We start from the raw sequence: 24,337 nt of genomic DNA on the forward strand, positions 1-24,337 counted from the left end.
CTGCTCCAATTACCATCCTAGTTACTGAAATAAATAGCCCGGCACCGCATTATACAGCTGGATTTACACACGCGGGAAGGTCGACGATTGCCGGCCTTGTTGAACCGGCATGTGAGCTTTTCATCTTCGGCTTTCACGCTGCTAAGTCATACAGCGGGCTAGTGGAAATGTTCCACCTGGGCTAGGTTTTAGATTGTACGTCGATATGAAAGCAATTGATGCCAGAAAGTCATCGATTGCGATCGCAAGCAGGAAACGTTCCATGCCGCATCCGAATACAGGGAGATTTCCTGCTCACCGTGCTGTACAGTAACAGATCATTCACATCTTCTGAAAATAATAATTATTATTAGGGGTGTCAGGTGACTAAAAAAATGTCTTCAATAGTTCACAATTAAATATAGATTTTTTTTCTTCTAAGTTTTCATACTCTTACCGTAAAAGTGGGAAAAAAATGTTAAACTAATAGAAATATGGCTGCATCTTTTATAGCCATCGATACAGCCATTTCATAATCCAGCCATCCATTTTCTCAACCGCTTATTCCTCACAAGGGTCACGGGCGTGCTGGAGCCTATCCCAGATGGCTTTGGGCAGTAGGCGGGGTACACCCTGAACTGGTTGCCAGCCAATCGCAGGGCACACAGAGACAAACAACCACTCATACGCACACTCACAAGCACACAATTCTGAGCACCAAATTAATCATTTTATAATAATTTATAAAATTTAGTTAGAATTAAAAAGATGAACTGGACTATAAAAACGAGTGTGATATTGATTTGTGTCGACCTAATTTTTCTGCTACTAGATGGCATAACTGCATTTGTAAGACATTTGTGACAGCGAGGGGAATTTTTTTTATTCATAATAAGATCTAATTTAGTAACGTGAAATTCTACACATTTTTTTATATTTTAAAATACAACTTGACCCCAGTCTCCACCAATATATGCATTATTATTCATTTTTTTTACTGCTAAATTTTGATGTGAGTAAGGGAGGGTCATTAATCATACGTTTAAAAAATTTGTGGCGTGAAAGGAATTTCAAATTAACTAAAAATTAATGCACTAAATTTTGACACCCCTAATTTATTATCATTATTATTATTATTATTATTATTATTACTACTATTATACTGCTGCTGCTACTACTACCACCCTAACCCTAATTTCATAATTCAGCCTCTAGATTAGAACTAACAAAGAAGCAAACACTTTGGCCACTTTTGGCCTTGCGGTGGCCTTGATGAAGCCCGTTCAGATGAAAGGTGAACTCTTAAGACCACCAAAACAGTCGAGTTGTTAGCAATAGAAGACTGAGAATACATGAATGAATGAGTTTACTCACAGGCAGTGGGAATCGGCATAACAACTGTAGGCTTAGATACAGTACCTCAGCCAAGATGATTATATCGTCAGTTCTACTGTACTTCACATTTATTTGGTGTTCCGACATTGCAATGCCCAAATCCATACATATGCATGAGTTCTGCATACAATTCTATGCCGGCCCAAGTTAGGACTGTGAAGTCTTGGTGGAGGTTTACGTCCACGGATCGAGTGCCGTTCCAGTTTGCGTTCTCGACTACGCTCAGACAAAATAAATCATTAAATATACACAGCTAAATCCCCCACTAATTGGACGTCGGCGGCTGCTGAATTATAAATAGCCGCATATATATATATTTTTTTCAGTCGGCCAGACGTGGACACTTTGAAAACGAATGTCCCCGGAATCATTAACAGTCATTAGTTTTACTGCCCTCAAAAAGACATGGAAAGAGAGGAGAGGTTGCAGTGGGACCTAACGAGTAAGTGGACACGGATGATGAAAAAGACGTCTGGCCTTTGAATAAACACTTTTTCTATTTCTGCATGATGTTTTTGAGGCCGTTTGAAAAGAGTGTATACAAAAAGACACACAACAGCAAAAGCTCAGTGGGTACAGTGTTAAAAAGGTGGACACAAACAAAACAACATAGAAGTTAGCAATCATTCCTGCAATTGTTAAGGGGGAGTAGTTGGTAGTTAGTAGCACGTCAAGCATCCCGAGCTTAATAGTGTGAAAGCAGACACCCTAAATGAAAGAGTTGCATCAGTGACAGGCGAGAACAAAGTGTGGCAGGCCGCACAGCAGAGACTTTTTGGGAGCAGACGAGGCTGTCAGGCCGCGGTACACAACTTGCGCTGACGGCCCACATGTGGCGCGATAACGTTTCTCCTCGGGAGAACAGTCACAATATTTAGATTTGGAGAAACTTGTGTGAAACTCGTGTGCCATACTGCAACTCTAACGGAGATCATTAGTGAATTCAGCTGCGTCCCATTTGGAAAAAAAAATGCCGCCATTCATCTTCCTCTTTTATTTATGTTATTTCAAATGCATGACAAATCTAATGAATGTTGTCGTCCATACAGGAAGGATGGGAGTCAACTTTTTCCACATGGGAGGGGATGCTGGCATATCCCGACTTCTGACAAGCAAAGTGAGGTTGTTGTTTTTTTTTTGTTTTTTTTTGGTGACTCGTGCAACTTTCCGATTGATTGACGGAGCTTCCGGCCACTCACGTGCCCAGGTAGTCCCATACCAGCCCCCCCATTGGCTGCTGAGAGGCATTCGGGGGAGAACGCCACAGATGAGAGGCGGAGGGCTTTCTGGTGTGTATGTGATGGTCGCGCACACAAATGTACAATATTCACACACACGTGGAGGTTTGGTGGTTAAAACAGGAGGAGACGGGCGATGACAGATGCAAGAAGCCAAAATTAAAGGGGAAGAAAGAAGAGTAGAAGGTGAGTAGAAGCGTAATTGAATGAATTTGCAGAATAAGGAAGGTTGTTATTGACTTCAGCAGTGCATAGCCAGAAACTAAAGGAAAATGGAAAACAAAGTTGAGTCAATTCTTATATGAAATGATGATTTAAACCAGAGAAGACTGGCATTTGATTTAGTGAGCTGCTGGGAGAACTTTGTGAAGCCCATTTTATTTCTTCATATTTCTTTTTGAGCGCTGACTTTTCTTTCTTCTTACTTTTTCGCCCTCCTTCGCTTACCTCTCCAGCTCATGGATCTTTTTCTCCTTGTCGTTCTTCTCGTTCTCCATCTCCCTGAGGATGTCGAGGAGCCGCTCCACCTCGGCCTGAGCCTTGCCGGCGTCCTCTTTGTGACGGCTCACTTCCTGCTCCAGGCCGGAGATGCGCTCCGAGAGGTCGGCGCTGGCCGCCGACTCCGCCGCGGCGCTATGAGCCTGCGACCGGAAAATAATTACAGAAAATAAACGGGGAGGTGAGCTGCAACTATGGAAACGGTAAGTTCAATGAGTTCAGACAGAAGGGAATGAGCCAAGAACAACATTTGTGTTGAGGACGACTTGTATACAGGTTTAACGAGGCAGAAAACACAATTGAAAGCGCATGAATACGAAAATGATGCATTGTTCACACTGAATAACATTCAAATAAGATTCTTCACACCATTATGGACAACAAAAGATCCTCCAGGAATAATAATCTTATCGAAAAAGAAATCCTTATTAATGTGAAAATAAATGTGTTTTCTACATTGGACACACCACAGAGAAAAACATTTTTAATATCACTACCACCAACAAAAAAATATTCCCCCTTCTCAATTTTGCGTGCACTTACGTCTTACGAGGCACTCTAAAGGAGTGTGCTTCCATTTTTCTCTGCACAGCATGCATGCACTCACAGCCAACAAAAAGGCCAGAGGACTATTCAAAGGGTTCATATGTTTTCAGGGTAGCTAACTACACGCCGCTAAAGCGAACGAAGGTACCAAAACTGCCAAAATGAAAAATAAATAAATGAATATATAAATAAATAAATAAATAAATAAATGCATAAAAGTGAAAGTAAAAAACTGATATACAAAATATAATTCAAAAATTAAACAAAAACAAAAAAACAACAACAACAAAATATATATTTTTACATAAATAAAAAAAGTAAAAATAAATAAAAAAAATAAAAAAATGACATTCAAAAACTAAAAATAAATGTGGAAAAAAAATACAAAAATAAATATATAGAATTAGATGTCAATCAATAAATAAAAACACTCTGCCCTCATGTTTATTTATATACTTTTTGTATTTATTTCCACATTTATTTGTATTTTTTAAATCTTGTTTTTATTTTTGCACATATATATATATATATGTTGTTTTAATTTCAATTTATATTATTTTTTTGTATTTAACGTTTGAATTCTATTTTTTATATTCATTTTTATTTCACTTTTATTAATTTATTTACTTATTTATTTTATGTGATTTTTTTTTAACAGTTTTGGTCCTCCATGCGTTTTAGCCCAGCACCACCCCCACCCCGCCGCCAAAAAAAAATAAATAAATCAAAAAACACAAATGTTTGAAAACAATTTCACACTATATCGCCACAACTGATTGACCTTTGTACATAATTGTCAGTCTTTTGACGTTTTCAGGAGTTATTTTCAAACGTGTACTTTATTTAGAAACAAACCTCCAAATTCACTATACAGGGTCTATAACTTGTACTCAGTACTTGTATTTAGTCCTGAACTGAGGTGGAATTTTAGATTTAGAAGCGATGCTCGCCTCTCAACCACAGTAGTAGCATTGTCTATCCGCACCTTTGCTTTGCCAAAAAGAAGACACAAAAAAAAACAAAGAAAAATAACCACAAGTTGGAACCAGAAGTTATAACAGCTGTGAGTATTTCCCAGAAGCAAATGTTGCTCTTGGGACACATTTGTGTATGCATATGCACGTGTGTATATGTGTGCCCACAAATTATAAACCCTATTAGTTTTGGAAGTGCACAAGCGCTTTTACAGGTCTTTATGTGGAGAGTAAATGTTTTGAAGTCTGACAGTATAATGGGCAGATGTGTGTGCAAGAGAAGACAAATAAAAGAGGAGCGAAAGAAACACGACACACGTTCACACGCGCAGAGTGTCAATCAAAACCTACGCATACATACACACGGTGGGAGTCTGCTTCATGTCTTCGCTAACACAAAGAGACAAAGTTGGATGGGAGAAACATACACACACGCATGTACATTTGACCACGGACCTTCTTCAGTTGATTCTCCAGTTTGACGCACTCCTCCTTCTTTTGCTCCAAAGTGATCTCCATGCTCTTCAGCCGGTTGTCCTTCTTCAAAGCCGACGAGGCCAGAGAGGAGGCCTTCTCTTTTAGGTCCAAAACTGACGCCTGAGAGGGGGGGGAAAGGGGATGCAAAAAAGGAGGATAATCACATCCTGCCTCAAATCATTCCAGCTAGTCATCATCATTTTCAGAAGAGGAACGGACATTTGAGTTGAAATGAATTGTAATTCCATCATAATCGACTGGATAGTGACCTTTCAACCTCTTTGTCTTGACTGTTTTTTTCAAAAGCACTTCCTTTCCGCAATAACCTGCTCCTTGCATCTTTGCCATAACTGTGGGGAAAATGAAAACCCCATTCAAAATAAACTGGTATTTTTATCCTTTGAGGTATTCCTCTCAAGTCAAGAGTGTGACTCATCATCACCCTGCTCTTCAAAACTTTTTCCCATGACCTGACTTTCTTTTCTTTTTTTTTCTCTTTCCCCACCTCATTCTTCCCACTCGATCTTTCCATGCGTGAAGTCCATCTCCTTTTTTTCCTTTTCCGTCTTTGCAGCAGTGATAGAGATGCATCCAGCGCACAGGAGGGGGAGGCACCAAGACGTATAATTTTACACTCGACCGACTCCACTGAAAGCCCGACTGCAGATGATCGTGTTTGGTCGGAGGATACTTGCTCCTTTACTCTCATTATCCAGGATTTAGGTATGTGTGTGTATAAGTTGCTGTTGTCAGGCAAACCCCACACGGGCTTTTAGAATTGCTTATTTTCTCCAGTGTATATCTGGAAATTATACAACCAGACATTAACGGGTTTTATGAGCCCGCAACATACTAAAAGTAACCACTAACCACATACTGTAGTACAAGTCAGAGAAGGTGAAATTAACCGCCCTCGTTTTTTTTTTTTTAAACAATAAAGTGAATTTTAGTGCAGTGTTTGGGTGGAGCTCCTCTTTTAAAAGGTTTTGATTAGAACTACTCAGCACGTCTTGACAGGTGGTTTAAAGGCCAGCGCATGTCGCAAAGCTGGTTTGTTTGCGTGCAAATTCTTGGCTAGAATTTTTTTTATATATACTGTATGTTCAAGATCTGTAAAGTGAATTCAGAGACGTGTTTGTAAACACAAAATGCATGTTTGTAGATAACTGCTGAAATTGTGCAAAGACTAAGAACTTTAGCGCTCAACTGTTGAGATAAAGTTTGAAAGGGCCCATATCACTCAAAATCAACTTTTTTTGAGCTCGTAGCCATATTGAAATGCTAATTCCTCCCAAAAAAACACAGCTCAAGTGGTGTTTTCCTCCATTCGCCCATCTCTGAGCACTCCTGCACATTCCTGCTCTCCAAGCACCAGCCCCTCCCAACCCAAGAAAACTACTGGGTCCTCACTTATCGACGTACACAAGTGAAGGCCCACCTCCATTACCGTCCATGCAAACCATTTTCTCCAAGCAGCTGTGGTGTTATGTCATTAATTTTTGAAGGGGGGGTGGGGGGTGTTCAAAAGTACAAGTGGTTTCGGTGGCTATTCAAGACTTGAGTAGTGTTTGAGAAAAAGAAAAAAAAAAAAAAACATCCCTACTTGGCAGGGCTGTTAACAGCACTCTTTTCAGTGGTGTGACAAATGTAAAAGACAGGATTTTAGGATGGGGGGGTGTAAGATGTTCCTGTTCAAATTCACTCATTGCAAGAATGGATATATATACATATATACATATATATACATATATACATATATATATATATATATATATATATATATATATATATATATATGTACAGGGTGATTAAAAAAGAATGACCCTATTTCATGATCAAATATTCTATGAAGGAAAAATAGCAAAAAATAGCACTTATAATAAAAGTATTCTACTAACAGTCAAGTTTTATTTCACATGTTACAATTGCTCAATATGGCCTCCCCTTGCAGCACGAACAACATCAATACGATATGAGAACCCTTCCCAAAAACACGTTGAAGCACATCGGGACCAATTGAACTGATCGCTGTTGTTATTCAATGTTTTAAGTTTTCCAGGTCAGTTGGTATTGGGCGAACAAAGACTTTATCTTTGACAAACCCCCAGAGAAAAGAAATTACAAACTGTGAGGTCAGGAGATCTAGGAGGCCAAGCACAAAGAGCATTTTTTTGCTGTCGCTACCAGACGCATGAGTCTGTCAGTGTCATGTGACAATTTTCGAAAACTGGGAAATCTGATCTTTCAAACACCCACTCCTTCATTCTGATTCATACATTTACTTACCAAATATTTGATCACGAAATAGGGTCATTCTTTTTGAATCACCCTGTTTTTTTGGATGTGGATAAAATCTGTACAGTAGATCGATTTCACGAGTGACAAATACTCCATCCAGCCTTGGCAGAGGTGCTCTCATTAAGTGCTTCCTTACATTAAACGTTCGTGGTTGACACAAACATCAGCGGCAAGTGCGAACTTCAATTAAGAGTGCAGGAAATTGCCTCGTCACTCGCCCGTTTCTCCTTCGTTTTTCCCACAGATGTGCGCTTTGCATAAAGGTCACAAGAAGGTGTGCTTTCCACCGGCTGTGGGTCTTATATTATGTTGTCAAGGGGACGTGACTGTTTTATCATTGCGGCCCTTCAGCACAAGGACCTTGGCAGGGATAGGGGATCTGTTCTACGGAGATAGATCAGTCAGGTTCTCCTTGACAGAGTAGGAGAGGATATAGAATGCGTGTGCGTGTGTGTCTGGCTCGCAGCACAGATATTGATGTATGTGTGCGTGTCGCTACCTCACGGTCCGCAAGGTCAGCCTGCATCTGGGAAACTTTCTCCCGCAGCTCCTTCAGCTCCTTCTTGGTGGACTCCACCTCATCTCCTTTTTCTCGTTCCTCTTTCTCCCGCTGCTCTTTCAATCGCTCAATGATGCGTTCCTGGACAGAGCGGGGGGAGGGGGAGGGGAAGAATGACAGATGGAAACAACGAAATACAAAAAAAAAAAAAAAAGTCATGCACCTTGAATCCAGATTGAATTTCCACACTCATAACAGTTGCATTAAACTTAATATGCATGGCAGCTCCGGCAGGATAAACAGCCAAGCGTGATTTTAGACACATAATACATTCTGGCACCGCATTTTATATCAACTAAATGACGAAAAGACGCTGGCCACGGTTAGTCCAAACGAGTGAACTGGAGTTCAAATTGAAGACACAACAAGAACACAGCGTTTGTGTGACATAAGGGGGAAGATAGAATGTAAAAGAAAGCAAGAAAGACTTCCAGTGCAATAAAAATGAGGAGTGAGAAAAAGCTTGGGAAAGTAGATGACGGTCACCTATGCCTGCCAATAAACACACCGGCCTGAGTATTAGTGACTAAACAATTAATAGGTTTGCTTCCTGTATATGTGTGTGCGCGAACTGTACAAAAACATGTGCAGTGTGTATCTGAACAAAGGTTATTTTAGTTAACTAAAACTAATGAAAAAATTAAAACTAAAATTCAAAAAACAATGTCGTTAACGAAATAAAATCAGAACGAAAATGCTTTTTAAAAAACAACAACTAACTGAAATTACATTTTATGCTGACAAAACTAACTAAAACCAACTATAATTATAGCAAAAATGTCCTGCGTTTTCGTCTTTGGTAATTAATTTAATGCATGAGACTTTGGGGATGATTTTAAATAATTTTCAAGTAGATTTATTCTGATATTAACCGTGATAAGGACGACTGAAAATGATTCACAAAGAAGTGACGTAATCTAGCAGCAAACAATAGAAAAGCACCTTCAGATGACGTTGCTCGCATGGTGGTTTTTGAATATTAAGTAATATACATTAAAAAAAAAAAAAAAAAAAAAAAACTAAAACTAATACTGAAACTAACTAAAACTAAGCATTTAAATAACCAAAACTAATAAAAACTAACAAAACCATCCTGAAAACTAATTAAAACTAACTTAAAAAAAAAAAAAAAAAAAAAAAAAAAATCAAAACAAAAAACTAACTTAAATGAACAATTCCCAAACTATAATAACCCTGATCTGAACAAAAATGTCTTTTTGGTTCTTATTTACTGGACACATTCAGTGAATCACTTAATAAGGACCCATGCGATTATTAGTTCGTTTCCTGCTATCTTTAAGCGCGAGTGGTCGGACGGTTCAACATCCGGCGATGACCGACCGGCGTCGTGTACCTTCTCGGACAGGGCCTCCTCCAGTGTTCCCAGAGCCGTGTCAGTGTTGGTGGTGTCCGTCTGTAAGGACTTGACTCTGCCTTTGAGGCCGCTCAGCTGCTTGTCCTTGTCCTTCAGCTGATCCTGGAGGTTCTCAATCTGCCATGGGGAAGAAATACATGCATAATTCACATTTGTTAAGTGGGGGAATGCATAAAAAAAAATTAAAAAAAAGGCTGTGGACAAAAGTATTGGGAAAATGGCCAGCACGTCTACTGGAAGTGAAAATGGAAGAAAATATTATGTTGGTCTTTATTAGCTTGTGGTGTGTCCCAAAGGTGTTTGATGCCTGTTCCAAACATGCCTTTGCGCACCTGAGGCCTTCCCAAAAATGTTCCAATGAAGCATATGATTTTCTAAAACGTCTCCATGGGAGTCAGAGGTATATACAGAATATATTAAGAGGTCGATGAACTGACTTTACAATTCGACATTTGAAGCAGAGGACTTTGACTTGCCCTAGCAAAATGTGTAAACAAGATGGTGACACAGAATTCATACAAAACGAGCTGGTAGTCAATGAAAACAGCAGTTAGCCGCGATAACTTTGGCTAATCTGATCTTCGCTAGTCCTTAATATATTCATACCAGCGTGACCACAAACGAGGGCAACCGCGTGAACAGTTTGCTATGGAATAAAACATTGGACTGGCTGGTTTGTTGAAGAACAATACGTGCAGGGCTGCCACTAATTACAACTAAATTCAGTGTAATGGCGAGTTATATTTTTAAACATTTATTTTTGTTTCCATGCTGGTCCTTCAAAACATGTCTTTATGTGAATCAATTTCTTTGGCGCAATAAAGGCGACTTTTAACCTGGATTTTTTTACACATTATAATTATCTACAAAAAATATTTTTGTTGTTCGACCCCTATTAAGAAATTGCTCTCAACACTTTGGTTCATAAAGTGTAGACAACATTAATTCATTCATTTTTTTCTCTATCCTACAATTATCCCTTGGTTTCCTTGCAAACTCATCTGGATTAACCGTCTGTGAAAAGACAAATTCAGCAAAAAAAACAAACAAAACAAAAAAAAACAAAAACAAAAAAACTGAACAACTGACAAGTAAATGTATGTACAACATGTGTAATAAAGGAATATATATAGTTTATTTAGTGTGGTTACCATTAAAAAAAAAAAATGAAACCAAAGGTGGAGCAGGACAAGAAAAAAAAAAGAGAAGATTTTAATGGAAGAAGACGGGAAATATGCAAATATAAAGTAAGGTTAACATTTAAATAAAACCAGATATCCACCTCTTTCTGTTTCTTTATGATCCTTTTGAGACATAAAAATCGATGTCTTGAAGTTAAAGAAAAAGAAAACTCCCACGTTCATGGGGTGTATTGTGCGTGCACGCAGTAAAACTCCAGCGCCTCATTAATCAAGTGTTCACTTGACAGCTTGACTGACAGCTCGCTCTCCTCACACGCACGTGCACGTGCACGCATACACATTGGCTTGACATTGAAAAGCTGCAAGGCTTTGATCCCTTCTGCACTTCTTGAAGTGTTGGATGGGTAACACTCATACAAAATTGTCGTCGGAGTACCCGTTTTTTCCTTGGCTGCAATAATAATAACCCTCAGAAGGTATTTTAGCGTACACAAATTGCTAAATGAAGCTGAAGCTGCGAAAGATGCGATCCGGGTGGGAGCGGCAGCGCGTGTCACTCTCACCCACTCAGACAGTTGACTGTATTCTATTTGAAGCGTAGAGGTCATCTTTTATTGAAGAAGGGCAGCTCATTAGTATTCATCTACATTTCAAACACACCCTCGCTCTCTTCTCCTCCCCCCCTGTCTTGCTTCAGAGCTGTCTGTTGGATTGGTAATTATGTCCTTCATGAACTCCATCTGTTTATGGGAGACTTGAAAAGAATGCACTTGACCGCTCCACTACTAAACTAATGGTGATAATAATAAATGATACATGTGACTTTCATTTCATGAAATTAATGTACTTTAGGTCTATATTGTTGTTCTGCACATATGTAGCTAACCAACTATTTAGTCAGACAACTATTTCTTGTAAAATAGCACTTTTAATCTTGTTCCCTGGGAGTGTTGCAGTTTTTCCAATACCCTGTGTCACAGCGCCATCTACTGTTTGTGGTTTAAAATTACAGGCCAATTAATCCCATACAGTGCTCTGAAGACACTCATTAGCAATAGCCAATAGCAACCTCACAATTATCTTAATAATACAAAGCAATAGGGTGGTGTTACTAAACAAACAATATAACAATAAACAATATATTTGAATTCAACAAAATAATGCACAACAAGCCAGTAGAACATGTATGCAACTACTATTACACTAAACACAAACAACTAAACAACAATAAATGCCATAAATTTGTAAATAATTGTTTCCCCCCAGTAGTATTAGTAGAAGTTTTGAGTCTTTCAAATTTACTTATCATTTTGCTTCGTGACTACCTGCTAGTTATCGCTGTAATGTGGATGAAAGCAGTGGTTCATATCTATGCTTTAAAATATTAATGGTGCTAAAATTATAAAATTTCTAAAAAACAGAATAAGAAAAAATTTTTTTGTCAACATACCAATTTTGCACTTGTCGAGAACTGCCACTTACCTTCTTCTGAAGCACGACGACTTTGCGCTCCTTGACATCCAGCATGTCCTTGAGGTCGCTTATTTCTCCATTCTGCGTGCTCTTCTCATCCGAAATCTCTGATATCTGCTGACTCTTTTTGGACAGAAGGGACTCTTTCTCCTCCAGGCGGATGCGCAGCGCGTCCACCTACGTACGTCACATTGAGAAGGTCAACATAATCACATCTAATGGACATTATGTATTTTTATTATTTTTTTAAATAGGAGCTCAAATGTGCCTCGGTTTGCAATATGGCAGCCCTCTGTTCCTTGGCGGTGAGCGACTCCTTGAGGACGTCCACGTGTTGCTTGCTGTCGGAAAACTGGTTGTTCAGGGTGTCAAGTTTGGTCCGGAGAGCCAACATTTCGCTGTCCTTGCGATTCAGGTCCTGTTTGACCTGATCCATCTGCAACGCACACACACACACACAAAAAAATAAAATAAAAATAAAAATAAAAATAAAAAAATAAAATAAAAATAAAATAAAACACAACAAGAAGAGGAGGAGACTTCATTAATAAGGATGTTTTATATTTTACTCTTGTTCACAAAACAATAGTGGGGGAAGCCTTTTGAAATGTTTTGAAGGAGTGTGCGACATGAAAATACACAGGACAATCTCTTGGTTCTAGCTAGTTGTTTTTTTTTACAGCTAATATTTAGATTACAACACTCATTTACAGGGCTCCCGACTGCCCCTAAATACTCGCACTTGACCCCGAAAAATTGAGACCTTTTTTATTTTACTTATTTTTATTTTTTTAGAGCTGTCAAATAATTTCATTTTTTTAATCAGATTAATCACATCTTAGAATTTTAATTAATCACGATTAATCCCTTAATTTAAAAGGCTTTTTATCAACTTTTTTTTTTGCTTGCCAAATATGAACAGCACCTGTAAATTCTTTCACATTTTTTGATCCACTAAATATCCATCTCATCCTCCTCTATTTCTAATCAATAAATTACTTGCATGATTTAAATAAAAAAAAGTGACCCCAATAGTTTGACATGAACAAATATTCTGAGTGTAACACGCAAGCATTTATTAAATGCTTAACTTTAATGCATGTTGTCATGTTTCTTGCTCAAACACAACCTGTGCTACCCTTAACGTAATCATCTGCTGTCAAGCTAAAGGATAATCAGAGGTAAAAATTAATACTGTAGTTCAATTAATCTGCGTTAATACATAATGTATTAACATTAACATTAATGTAATGTTTTTTTTTTTTGTGATTAATCAATGAGTTAACGCTTTAACTTTGACAGCCCTACTTTTTTCCCTCCAATTTTTCATCTCCTTGGGCATGTGCTAAAATTTTAACATAAGGGGAACAGTGCTTCTAATAAAGAACCTTAGTCTGGAGGCTGATTTATTCATCTTCAGGTGGGGATAAATAAAGTAGCAGAGCAAAGAGTAAACATAAAGTTGTAGGTGAAATTTATTTTTCAGGACTTCCCAGCCTATCAGCAAAAACAAAATATAATGTTGATGTATTTTATGAACTTGTATAGGGCTAAAAATGCTTTGGTTAAGGCACACCAAACTATTATAAGCAGTATTAGTAAACCTATCAACGAGCCTAACTAAGCTATAGAGAAACGTCATGCACGGAAAGTTGAGGAGGTTACAGTTTGACATCCGTCTCACGAGTGGGACGAAAGAAGCAGCAAAAGTGCCATGAGAGGCAAAGCGAAATTGAGCTGGCGAGCGGCAGCACAAAAGCCAACAGACGGAGACGCGTCTCTTACTGCGGACGCCTCGCGCTGCAGCTCATTGGCCCATTCCCTTAGCGCCTCCTTCTCTGACTGGCTGTGACCTAACTCTTCCTTCAGCTGATCAACCTGGCGTGGGGGGAGGAAAGTGTACTGTGGCACCCCGAGAGATACAGCCCAAGAAAGGAAGCAATATCATGCCCTATAATCACGCCACGTATACGCCACTTGTGTTGTGATGTTATTAAAATGAGTCACCTTATTCTTCATGAACTTGGAGTGGGATCGGTACACCTCCATCTGCTTGATCTCCTCCTCTCGCTCCTCACTGCTGAGCGCACCGTTGGACTTGAGCATGTTCACCTCCTCTTCCAGCTCCCTCATTGCACGCTCCAGCGAGCTGATTTTGGCATCCTGGCGGGAAATGAAAGTGTAAAAAAAAAAAAAAAAGCGAGTTGACAAAGCAGGTGCGGGTCTTCCTCTTGTTCCAGATTTACCTTCATTTCGATGACCGTCTGCAGGGCCTTGGTCTTGGTGGATTCGGGAGCTGCTTCGTACCTCCTGTGCAGCTCCTGAGGGGCAACAACGGCGCCCGTGTTAGCGGGCGATGGAGAACGGGGGTGGAGAGAGGGACGAGGTGAAGGAGGACACGGTTGTGGGATGACAACCAGGGGGGAGGAGTGATGGGAGGGCATGAGGGAGGGTCGCATCAAAGATGGCGAGTGCTGGAGGTGGACTCGATGAGGAGGGCAGGAGGAGGCGAAGATGACGGGATAATGGCGATGAGAAGGTGGCGAAGGTGCAGGGAAGGAGGGAGAGGAACGGAGGTGGGGGTGACTCGAGGGGGAGAAGGGGAAAGAGTGCGCAGGCTGGAAGGGGGGAGACACGTGGAAAGGAGGCGGGATGGGGATAGATGGGGAGGTGGGAAAGGAGGGCGTGATGGGGGCCGACGATGAGACAGGGTGGAGATGTTTCCCTCTCGCCGAGGCGCCGGCTTTGAGCCTCCGCGGGTCGATCCGGTCATCCCACATTGTCAAAACTCAATCAGAGCAAATGCAAAAAAGCCAGTGGAGGAAACAATCAAACTCTTGGAAGAATTAATGAAACCACAAGGCACTCTACATGAGGTTCTTAGCTGAAACGCAGATTTCCTTTCCTGTTCATTTTTGAGCTGTAACCCCGTCCAATCTCACAAGTCAAATGAAGTGAGATGAGAGGGGCACAAAAAGAAGAAAAGAGGAAAGAAAAACGAGAGCGGGAGGGCACAAAAGGAGAGGGGCAGAATGTCCGCATCACTGATTCTCTTTGGGAGAAAATACCTCTCGGGGGGCACAGTGGCAACATCACAAACACACGTGAAAGCAATGTAGGCTGACATGGCTTAGGGCAATGTGCACACACACATACACACACACAAACATATAATATGGTCAATTGAAATGTAAAAATATGGTGAAAAAATGAGGTCATATTAAGTACGTATGGTATAGAGTTAACTCTCTGACTTTCAAATTAAAATAGTCACTAACAATAGTTGGCCACTAGGGGGAATTGTTGCATTAAAGAAGCTAGTTGACAGGAAGTGGGTGGATGATCATTTGTTAGTGAGCATGACAGCCGCCTTAATATGATGGTGATCCTTTATCTAGCTGCGATGCATGAATACACTTTCTTATCGTGTTAAGCACACACACCTCTCTGAGTAGCAGCATCTCCTTGTCCTTCTGCTCCAGGAGGCCTTCCAGCTGGTGAATGGTCATCTCCGCGTCGGCCAGTCGCCTCGTCCGCTCGTGGTCCTCCTCGGTGGCGCGAGACGACAGGCCTTTGCTCTGCAACATTTCCAGAAGCTTCTTGATCGACTCGTCCCTGTGGTGAGAGAGAGCGGACTTTAAAGTAGGGCTAAACAACATCGCAGTGTAGCAGAATGCAATTTTTAAAATCACAAAGGCTGAAATTTGGGAAGAAAAAAAATGCTAATTCATTTTCATCAGTCAGTTGTCGTAATTTTTATTTACGTTATATATATGTATGTTATATGTACAGGGGGTTCCAAAATGGTTGACCCCATTTCGTTGGAATGACCTCAAAATTTCCACAGCTTGTGTAGAAACGTTTCAAGTTTTTGTGTGTAACATTTGGCATTTTTATCTTTTCAGGTTAAGAAATGCCGTTCACTTCAAAAGAAAAGGCATTTTGCGTGTAAGAGTATGCTCGGACTCCATCACCGAAGACAGGTCAGCACGCCTTCTTCACAAATTTTGCAAAGAAGGCACCAACTACAAAACAAATTAGGACTTGGCACCAAAAATTTCAAGAAAAGTGCCCTTTTTGGCACGAGCTTGAATACCGACTCGACGTGTGCAGAGTCACAGGCAGCGCTCATATTGAACATTTATGAAAATCTGTCAAAGAACAAACAAATATTTGTACTTTTCTTTGTAAATTTAACCAATAAAACTTATGACCTTTAACATAAAGTGTATTTAGTTTCATTAAAAGTAGTTTCTGAGATATGGGCATTTCGAATGGGGTCAACCATTTTGGAACAACCTGTAGGTTATTTATTTTTAAAATAACGTGTCGAGATAAGTTCAGTGCTTAAGAATTGTCGTCCATGTTTGCATATTGTTACATGAAACATGAAAAGTGATGAAGCCATAGCTTTGTTTGCATTACTGTTGTAATCGGATTTGACTTGCTGACTTGTTGTCGTTACTGGCTGCTATGTAATGTTATTGTAGTGAATGCTTAAAGGGCTACAAACCAAAGTGGTTAAGAAGATAAATTAACTGTCAATCATATTCATTTATGACTCATTCACGCCTTTATTTTTTTTTTTTATCTTAGGCCTCATGATTACTGTAATACAGATGAATTAATTGATTGTTTCTACAAAAATACATGTGAAAAGGATCTTGAAAAAAAAATCCCATATTAAATCGCAATTGCGATAATGAGGGTAAAAAAAAAAAAAAAAAAAAAAAAAAACACAATTACGCAAAATATTTTCAACATATTCACAATTAAACCTTTACCTTGCGTTTAAAGTGTGCTTCTGAGTGTCGATCCTGAGCTCCATCTCCTCCACGGTCTTCCTCAGGAGGAAAAGTTCCTTGGCCTGCCGCTCGTATTCACAGTGGAGACGCAGGATGTTCTCCTCAGTCATTTCCTGCGGAGAGATGGCCTGGGATCCGAGGCGGCCGGTCTCGGAGTAATCGGACTGGAACAACTGGTTGAGATCGCGCTGGATGCGGAGCTCGTCTTGCAAGGCCTGGATGGTGCACTGGAGGTGCTGGTAGAGACAGAAGGTGGCACAGTAAATGGCAGAAATGAATGGAGGCTATACATATATATCTCAAGCAACCACTGGCATACAAGATAAAGATGACAACTACAATGCACATTTGGTTTGTTGACAAGAAAAAAAAGGCCATTTATCAAATGTAAGTGCAATTTATCACTCTAATTCGCATTGCATTGAACAAATAAATAATGCATGAGATGGAATCAGGAGTTGTTTTTCTCGGATCGATAACCAACAAAAGCATTGATGAAAACAATTATTAATTGCAAACAAACAAACAGTCCTGCTTGCATTCAGCAGAGCGTGCACGCACACGTTCATGTTCGTTAGAAGAAAAATTCTACTTCCTAGGCCACACTATTCCAGCATAAATTAACGGCGCAGGCACGCAAACGTGGACGCACAACTGCACGATCGCTCTCGTCAAGCATACAAAACCACATCGGAGTAGCTCGGGTAAACAAACAGTTCCGCACGAACGCAGATTGTGTCGGTGAGTGCAGTGCCAACTTCAGAAGGTTTCGTATGTGGGGGTTCGGATGATAAGAACGCATTTGTGCCAGATCTCCCACTGGCGAACGCAGCTGGAATATGCAGCCGAGAAATGCCAGACCACTTGAGAGAGGGAAGGAGATGCGGGAGAGAGAAATAATTGAGGCATCCATTAGGAGGCATTTAAAAAAAATTCTAATGGGAATACAACAGATTAAATATGAAAAGGCAAGAGCAGTGCAGTGTGTTTATCATGATGGAAAATGACCATAGGTCAGAAAACACATTTTTTTCTTCTGAGCTTCTGCTGAGTCATTGTTGTTCACTTTTGAACCCATCAAGCGCCTCCTCATTCCATGCAGGAGTCAGCTGTTTCGTCACCAGCCCCAAAGATATTTCTTTTCAATACATTGTATATGTGAAGTCAAGCACTCTCACACAAATGCAGGCAAAGAATAAATATTTTGATTTGGGTGATATGTTGTAATGCAAAACTAATGTGAACAATGCTACACATTTAAGTTATCACTTATCTGATCTGATGAGAATAAATACATGGGAGGATAATGTATGTTCTATATGTATTATGTCCCCACTAGTCTGAACACGGTATTCTGATTAATATTAAAGGGCTGTCTGCCGGATTCACTCAGGAAAATGCACTTTTTAAATACAGGATGTACACACTTTAACTTTCTTTCAATCTACACGTCTGTGTTTATGTTAATCTTTGGTGGTTATTTGTCCTAAACCCCCAACCCCCCAAGCCTGTATTTTGCCATTTTGTGTTTGTTTTGTAAACAGCGGGACGTTTCTGTGGAAAGACAGTGTTTACACCCCTCCAGCCAATCACAGAAGCCTACGTGTGTGAATGAGTGAGTGAAGAAAATAAAAAATCCGTGCGTGTTTTCAAATTGCCGCGGGAGTGACATCACGCAGCCGGCACGTTCGCCCGGCCCGTTTGCGACACGCCAACCCCCGCTCTGCGGTTGGCTGGAGGGGTGTAAGCACTGTCTTTCCACAGAAACGGCCCGCTGTTTACAAAACAAACACAAAATGGCAAAATACAGGCTGGGGGGGGTGGGGGTTTAGGACGAAATCACCACCTAAGATTAACATAAACACAGATGTATAGACTGAGAGAAAGTTAAAGTGTGTACATCCTGTATTTAAAAAGTGCATTTTCCTTAGTGAATCCGGCAGACTGCGCCTTTAATATATAGGCTAGAGATGTAGATGTTTGATACCACTCAACTATTGAGTAGTCACCTATACCATTTGATACCAAGTACCAATACCACGAGCAGTTTCCATCCATCCATTTTCTTAACCGCTTATTCCTTACCAGGGTCGCGGAGGCGCTGGAGCCTATCCCAGCTGGCTTCGGGCAGTAGGCGGGGCATACCCTGAACTGGTTGCCAGCCAATCCAGGGCACACAGACAAATGACCATTCACACCCACAATCACACCTAGGGACAATTTAGAGTGTAACTAGTAGTTTTGATACCCCCCCCCCCCCCCCCAATAAAACAATGACAGATCATTTTAAAGATATATCCCAATACAATATTTGCCATTAAAATTGCATGAAATTAATGGCAATTTTCTATTCTTTTAGTATCTAGTTTGTGATCGTAAAATGGCGGCTGATACAGGTATTGCCCACGGACGTGAGAACTAATACCATGAAATAAAGCCCGGTATCGGCCCGATACAGACACAGGTATCAGTACGCGCCTAATTCTATGATTTAGAATACTTTGTGACTAATGAGGTCACATGGAGCATATTATTGCCAAGAACATTTTTGCCTTGAGTTACCCTTTTAGGGAAATGTCATATATATTTATTTATTTTTTTAACAATAGGAAGAAGGATTAAAGCAGGGGTGTCAAACTCATATTAGCTCAGGGGCCACATGGAGGAAAATATATTCGCAATTGGGCCGGATCGGTAAAATTGTAAAATAATTTGTAAAACATTGCCGTCAATTACATGCAGATTTTCGCTATTTGTGGGCCAGCCCTAAATTGTGGGGCGCATCTGTACAAATATTGTCCTAAATTTTTTTTGCATAAACCTGTATATTGTTCACTGATTGTGTGCCGGGTGCCGTTAATGAAGTTATAAGGACGTTAATCCTTGTCATATGTGTAGTTGAATGTGTCTTATTCAGCATGTTTGTGTTTGATTCATGTTTTTATTTTTTAAACAAACTAACTTTAAATTGTGTTTAAAATAACGACATTCAGAGCAATTCCATGTACAAGATGCATTTCTCAACTGAGCCTTACTTGTGTAATTATGAATTTATAAGCTTTGATTGTGGCCGGCTGATTAATTGGGCCGACAGTCTTTTTTTTTTTTTTTTTTTTAAACTTTACAAAACCATCTCGCGGGCCGGATTAAACCCCATTGCGGGCCTGATCCGGCCCCCGGGCCTTATGTTTGACACCCCTGGATTAAAGGGTCGTCAATCCAAAAAATATTTCTTGACAATGTTCTATGTAGCCTCACTAGTCTAAATGCAGTAGTCTGGTTAATATTGCGTTCCAGCAGTTTTTATCAATATCAGAAGGCAGACATTTTGCCACTTGCTGTCGAGTGAAAATTACATCACAGATGCTCAGGTCTCATTTAACAACCAATCACATCTCAGCTTCAGAAAACTGGTGAGCTGTGATTGCCCGTAGCCTGAGCACTGCACAACTATGATGTCATCTTCCGTCGACGGCAAGTGGCAAAATGATAAGATGGAGAAAAACGGATGGATTTTGTACAAAACTCATATTCCACAAATGTAATATTTATCAAAATGTCATATTTAGAGTAGTGAGGTTACATATAACAGATTATTGTCAAGAAATGTTTAATGTGACTTCCACTTTAAGATTTCTCAAATCTTGCATTCAAAAGGAATTCAATGGCAGGATTTAGGACAAAAAACAAAACGCGAGAGGTGCGAAAAATGTGTGACACGTCCCAATCCGCCTCTTCGTACCCTGCAGCCACTGCTCATCTGTCCTTTAACATGAACCGTCATCGTCTCATCCCTCGCTCACTGGCTGAGTCACGCTTACACAAACATATACGTGCAACCATTTGGGCCCACACGCATACATCGGCAAGTGTGCGTTTGTGTGCAGAATGGCCGCGAGCACTTTGACGAGCTCGCCCACTCACACGCTCTAAGAGGATCTAAAGGTGGACAAATGACAAGAAAATCCGCCTCAGTTTAAGAAAGAGGATAGAGAAAAATAGTATCACATTCTCCTTGTTGCGTGCACAACAAATCAGGATGACAAGAATATGTATGGATAGGAGTCAAAACAAGTAAATAGTGAATGCAAAACAGCCAAAGGGCGCCTCCAGTGAAATGTTGACCCTAATCAGTCACATTGAGATGCAGCATCAGGGTCAGTGGTGGGTTCACAAGCAAGGAAAAAAACGTTAGAAGAGCAGCCAGCTGTCACATGTATTTAACATGAGCACATTCACATCATGTCAAGATGCACAGAGTGAGGGGGAAAAAAAAAGTGGGAATGTCTTCGCACCGGCTTCATTCCTGTCCACAGTCGCTCCTTATAAGGAGGGCCATGAGGACCGCGGGGCCTCGGCACACAAACATAGCAATCTCACAGGCGAAGTGGAGAAAGTGAGAGTAGAAGGAGGAAAAGAAGGAGGGAGTCGGAAAAGTCAAAGCCTTCACCCTGCTAATCTGTCTTTTCTTAGTGTAAAGCACACCAAGTGAAGCTAAACTTGAATAAGACTCAAGAGCAGCATTTTTTCCGAATCTTCCTTCTTCCCTGCCCTTTCCTCCTGATCCTCTCCATCTGCTCTGTTCTCCCTCGCCCATCCCTCCACCTATTTACCTCCCTCGCTCGCTCCCTCCATCCTTCCTAAATAAACATGCGGGTTTGAGGACCATCTGTTAGGCATGAGCGTTCATGTGTGAAAAACACACAGCCAACACGCTTCACAAGCGACCATTTTTAAAGGCTTCCTTCTCGCTGTCAGCCAATACAAAAAAAAAAAAAAATGGGGAAAGAGAGCACCACGCACACACACGCACACACGGTGGGGGAAATAATGAGTCATAGGTTGATGAAAACAGTGCAGGCTGCAGAGGCCAAGCCAAGTGAGCGATGACACACTGACGATCGTCGCTGTCTTTTTTTAGAGGTTGGCATCCGGCATCAAAGGCAGACGTGCCTTAAAGAAATGACTTTTTATAAACAGCTGAGTCAGCACGCCGTCCTTTCCAGGTCCGCCCGGAGCCGAGTTCTCACCGTGGACGCCTTTGTACTCGCGCACAACACTTTGCGGAGCTTGTCCGATGACACTGACACTGGCAGTATGGTAATGTAGTTGGCACCCTCGGGTACTTCACACTTACATTAACTTAAGTAAGTTTTTGGATAAATCACCTGTCAGAGTTGTTGCATTCAGCTGCATTCCGCTCACTTCTTGAATTTTTATCTGTCTTTGCGAATGACAAGCGGTATAGAAAACTGATGGCTAGACTACAAAAAAGAACAAGCCTAACCATGTCAGCCTAAAAAATGTCAACCTTTCAGCCTACAAGAGCTCCACTTAAATATGACTTACATAAACAAGGTCTCAGTCTGCGTTTGCAATACAATGATCTCAATAAAACCAGCAGGTCAACCAAAATGCAAATTGCAGTCAGAGCCAAGCAGATCTGTTGGAGTTCTCTGTTCACTATCAGGAGAAAATAAAAAAAATAAAAAACATCAATCCACTATTTATTGGAAACATTGATGTTGGCAGAACTCCAGTTGTTCTTGAATGATAATGTCAGTATTGCTGGCAAATGGTATGTTATTAAAAAGTTACTTTTTAACATTTAGTGTGGCTGAATTTGCCTTAGTTGATGTTATTCTTTCAAAATCTAAATTTGATCAATGTAAATTTTCCCATTTTCATTCTAATCTTGTCACAGGTATCCCACAGGGTTCAATCCTTGGTCCAATTTTGTTTTGTCTCTATATAAAAAATTTACCAGCTGTGTGCCAAGGCTGCGAGATCATTGATGAAACTGATTTTTGTGAAAGGTAGAGACCATTCAGAGGTTGTTCCTTGGTCCACACATTACAAATTGATTTTTATTTTTGCATTCTTGTTAAATTGTTGTTTTTGTTGTTGCTTTATTAGCCATGTTCCTTATGGTAGGGGGACTAGCAATGCAAATTAGCTTTGACTATAATTGGATGTATTTACATTTATTTGTGAAATATTCATTATTGTAATGTACATTATTGCTCCACTATAACAAATAAGAGAATAAAAAAACAATATTGTTTTAAATTGATGTTGTTGGACAAAACTTTAATTAGCATATTTCTATTTTAGATTTTGTCTGCCATTTGTGCGCCACTAAAAAAAATAAATAAAATAAAAATAGACAGTTACTCATGAGTTATCTGTCAGCAATTTTCTCACTGAATTCTTTCTCTTGCTCAAGTTAATCATTGGGAGGACTGCTTTTTGCTTTTACTTGAGTCATATTATTTCAAAGTTAAGTTAAGTCAAGTCAAGTAGTAATAGTCGTCTCACTTGAGTACAATTTTTGGCATGTCGGGATGTAACAATAACGGTAATATTGTGATATTAAAATTGCCACAATATGATCGTGCTCATGTCACAATATTAAAAGCAGCACAATGTTGTATTCCATTTGTGCAGTTCTAGCACCCTCTGGTGGTTAGTTTGTGAGTGCAGTCTGATTTTAATTCGGAATGTTTTGGCCACTGTGGCAGTTGGCACTCCCAAAAATCAGTCATACTAGCAAATATTTTTTCAACATCTCTCCATCAAAAATCGTGATTTATTTTTTCCCACTTCAGCCGAGCACATTATTGCGAAATACAAAGATAAGGATTCGTTGCGCCGCTGAGTCAATAGGAGAACATGATAATGATGCAACGTGACATGACATGGCTAAGCCGATTTGTCATCGCTGCAAACAGGTTGACCACTCATCATCAATACAGTATGATCTATTTTCAGCGTATCCCCACCATTCATTTTTAATGCATAACATTTACACTCTCTCTCGTCAGGTCAATCAATTATTTCTTCATTTCCATCAGCCGTGCACCTTCATCATCCATTGCTCACTCTTCCTTTTCACAACACTGCCTTCATTTTTTTCCCCCTCAGGTCCGTTTTTATTTGCCATGCATCCATCTCACATTCTCGTTTTCCATTCCTCGCCACCTTTTTTTCTGATACGTTTTGCTGGGAAAAGCTTCTTTTTTTTTTGGCACAGAATATTTGATTGCAAATGTACAGTACAGTGTTCGTGTCCTGCTGGATTCTATTGGACGGAGCGTCTCGACACTGGCTTTGCTTTAATGAAATTAGAAATACTCTGTTCAAAGCCAAATGTAATAACATTAAGTGCTGAGCAGCAGATTATAAGCATTTAATGAGTCAGCACGAAGAGTGGTTTCTGCCGCGGTGCGTTCAGGCAACATTTCCCCACTATGTTTTGTCTCCTATCGGGAGGCCGAACTGTGTTAATCCATCATTTATTTAAAGTATGCGAGACTGTTTAACTGTCGTGGATGGAGGGGGAAAATCTGCACTGCAGATGGGAAGGCTGCAGTGTCCAAAATCTATTTATGTATTAAACGAGAATTCTGATTTCAAGCAAGATTCACGCACAATCCAGCATACTACATAAGAAGCCCGATTGTGTTATACTGAGCCACGCTTAACACAGACTGACACAGACACACAAACAAACACGGCAGGCACACACCCCTACAAACAAAAGACAGCAGAAACAGCCACGCACACAAAAGAGGAATA

General features: G+C 40.2%; 1 protein-coding gene across 22 annotated transcripts in view; it reads right to left on the minus strand.

Annotated features, from left to right (window-relative positions):
- The window catches only part of LOC144003406 (ELKS/Rab6-interacting/CAST family member 1-like), a 101,076-nt gene that overhangs the window by 59,083 nt on the left and 17,656 nt on the right, over window positions 1–24,337 (minus strand). For 6 of the 22 annotated variants that reach the window (XR_013278975.1, XR_013278974.1, XM_077499620.1 and 3 more), the window contains exons 5-14: window positions 16,739–16,995; window positions 15,398–15,569; window positions 14,201–14,275; window positions 13,962–14,117; window positions 12,223–12,390; window positions 11,964–12,131; window positions 9,319–9,456; window positions 7,905–8,045; window positions 5,087–5,227; window positions 3,060–3,253 (exon numbers count right to left, since the gene is read on the minus strand). Coding sequence is in view for 18 of the 22 variants with exons in the window: in XM_077499620.1 (XP_077355746.1) it covers window positions 3,060–3,253; window positions 5,087–5,227; window positions 7,905–8,045; window positions 9,319–9,456; window positions 11,964–12,131; window positions 12,223–12,390; window positions 13,962–14,117; window positions 14,201–14,275; window positions 15,398–15,569; window positions 16,739–16,995 (1,610 nt within the window). In the remaining 4 variants the exon portion in view is untranslated. Of the gene's footprint in view, window positions 1–2,573; window positions 2,661–3,058; window positions 3,254–5,086; window positions 5,228–7,904; window positions 8,046–9,318; window positions 9,457–11,963; window positions 12,132–12,222; window positions 12,391–13,739; window positions 13,857–13,961; window positions 14,118–14,200; window positions 14,276–15,397; window positions 15,570–16,738; window positions 16,996–24,337 lie in introns of all 22 variants that reach the window. The other 16 variants (XR_013278973.1, XR_013278972.1, XM_077499606.1 and 13 more) reach the window with 6 other exon arrangements.

The sequence above is a fragment of the Festucalex cinctus genome, chromosome 16 (assembly GCF_051991245.1).
Source record: "Festucalex cinctus isolate MCC-2025b chromosome 16, RoL_Fcin_1.0, whole genome shotgun sequence".
NCBI lineage: Eukaryota > Metazoa > Chordata > Actinopteri > Syngnathiformes > Syngnathidae > Festucalex > Festucalex cinctus.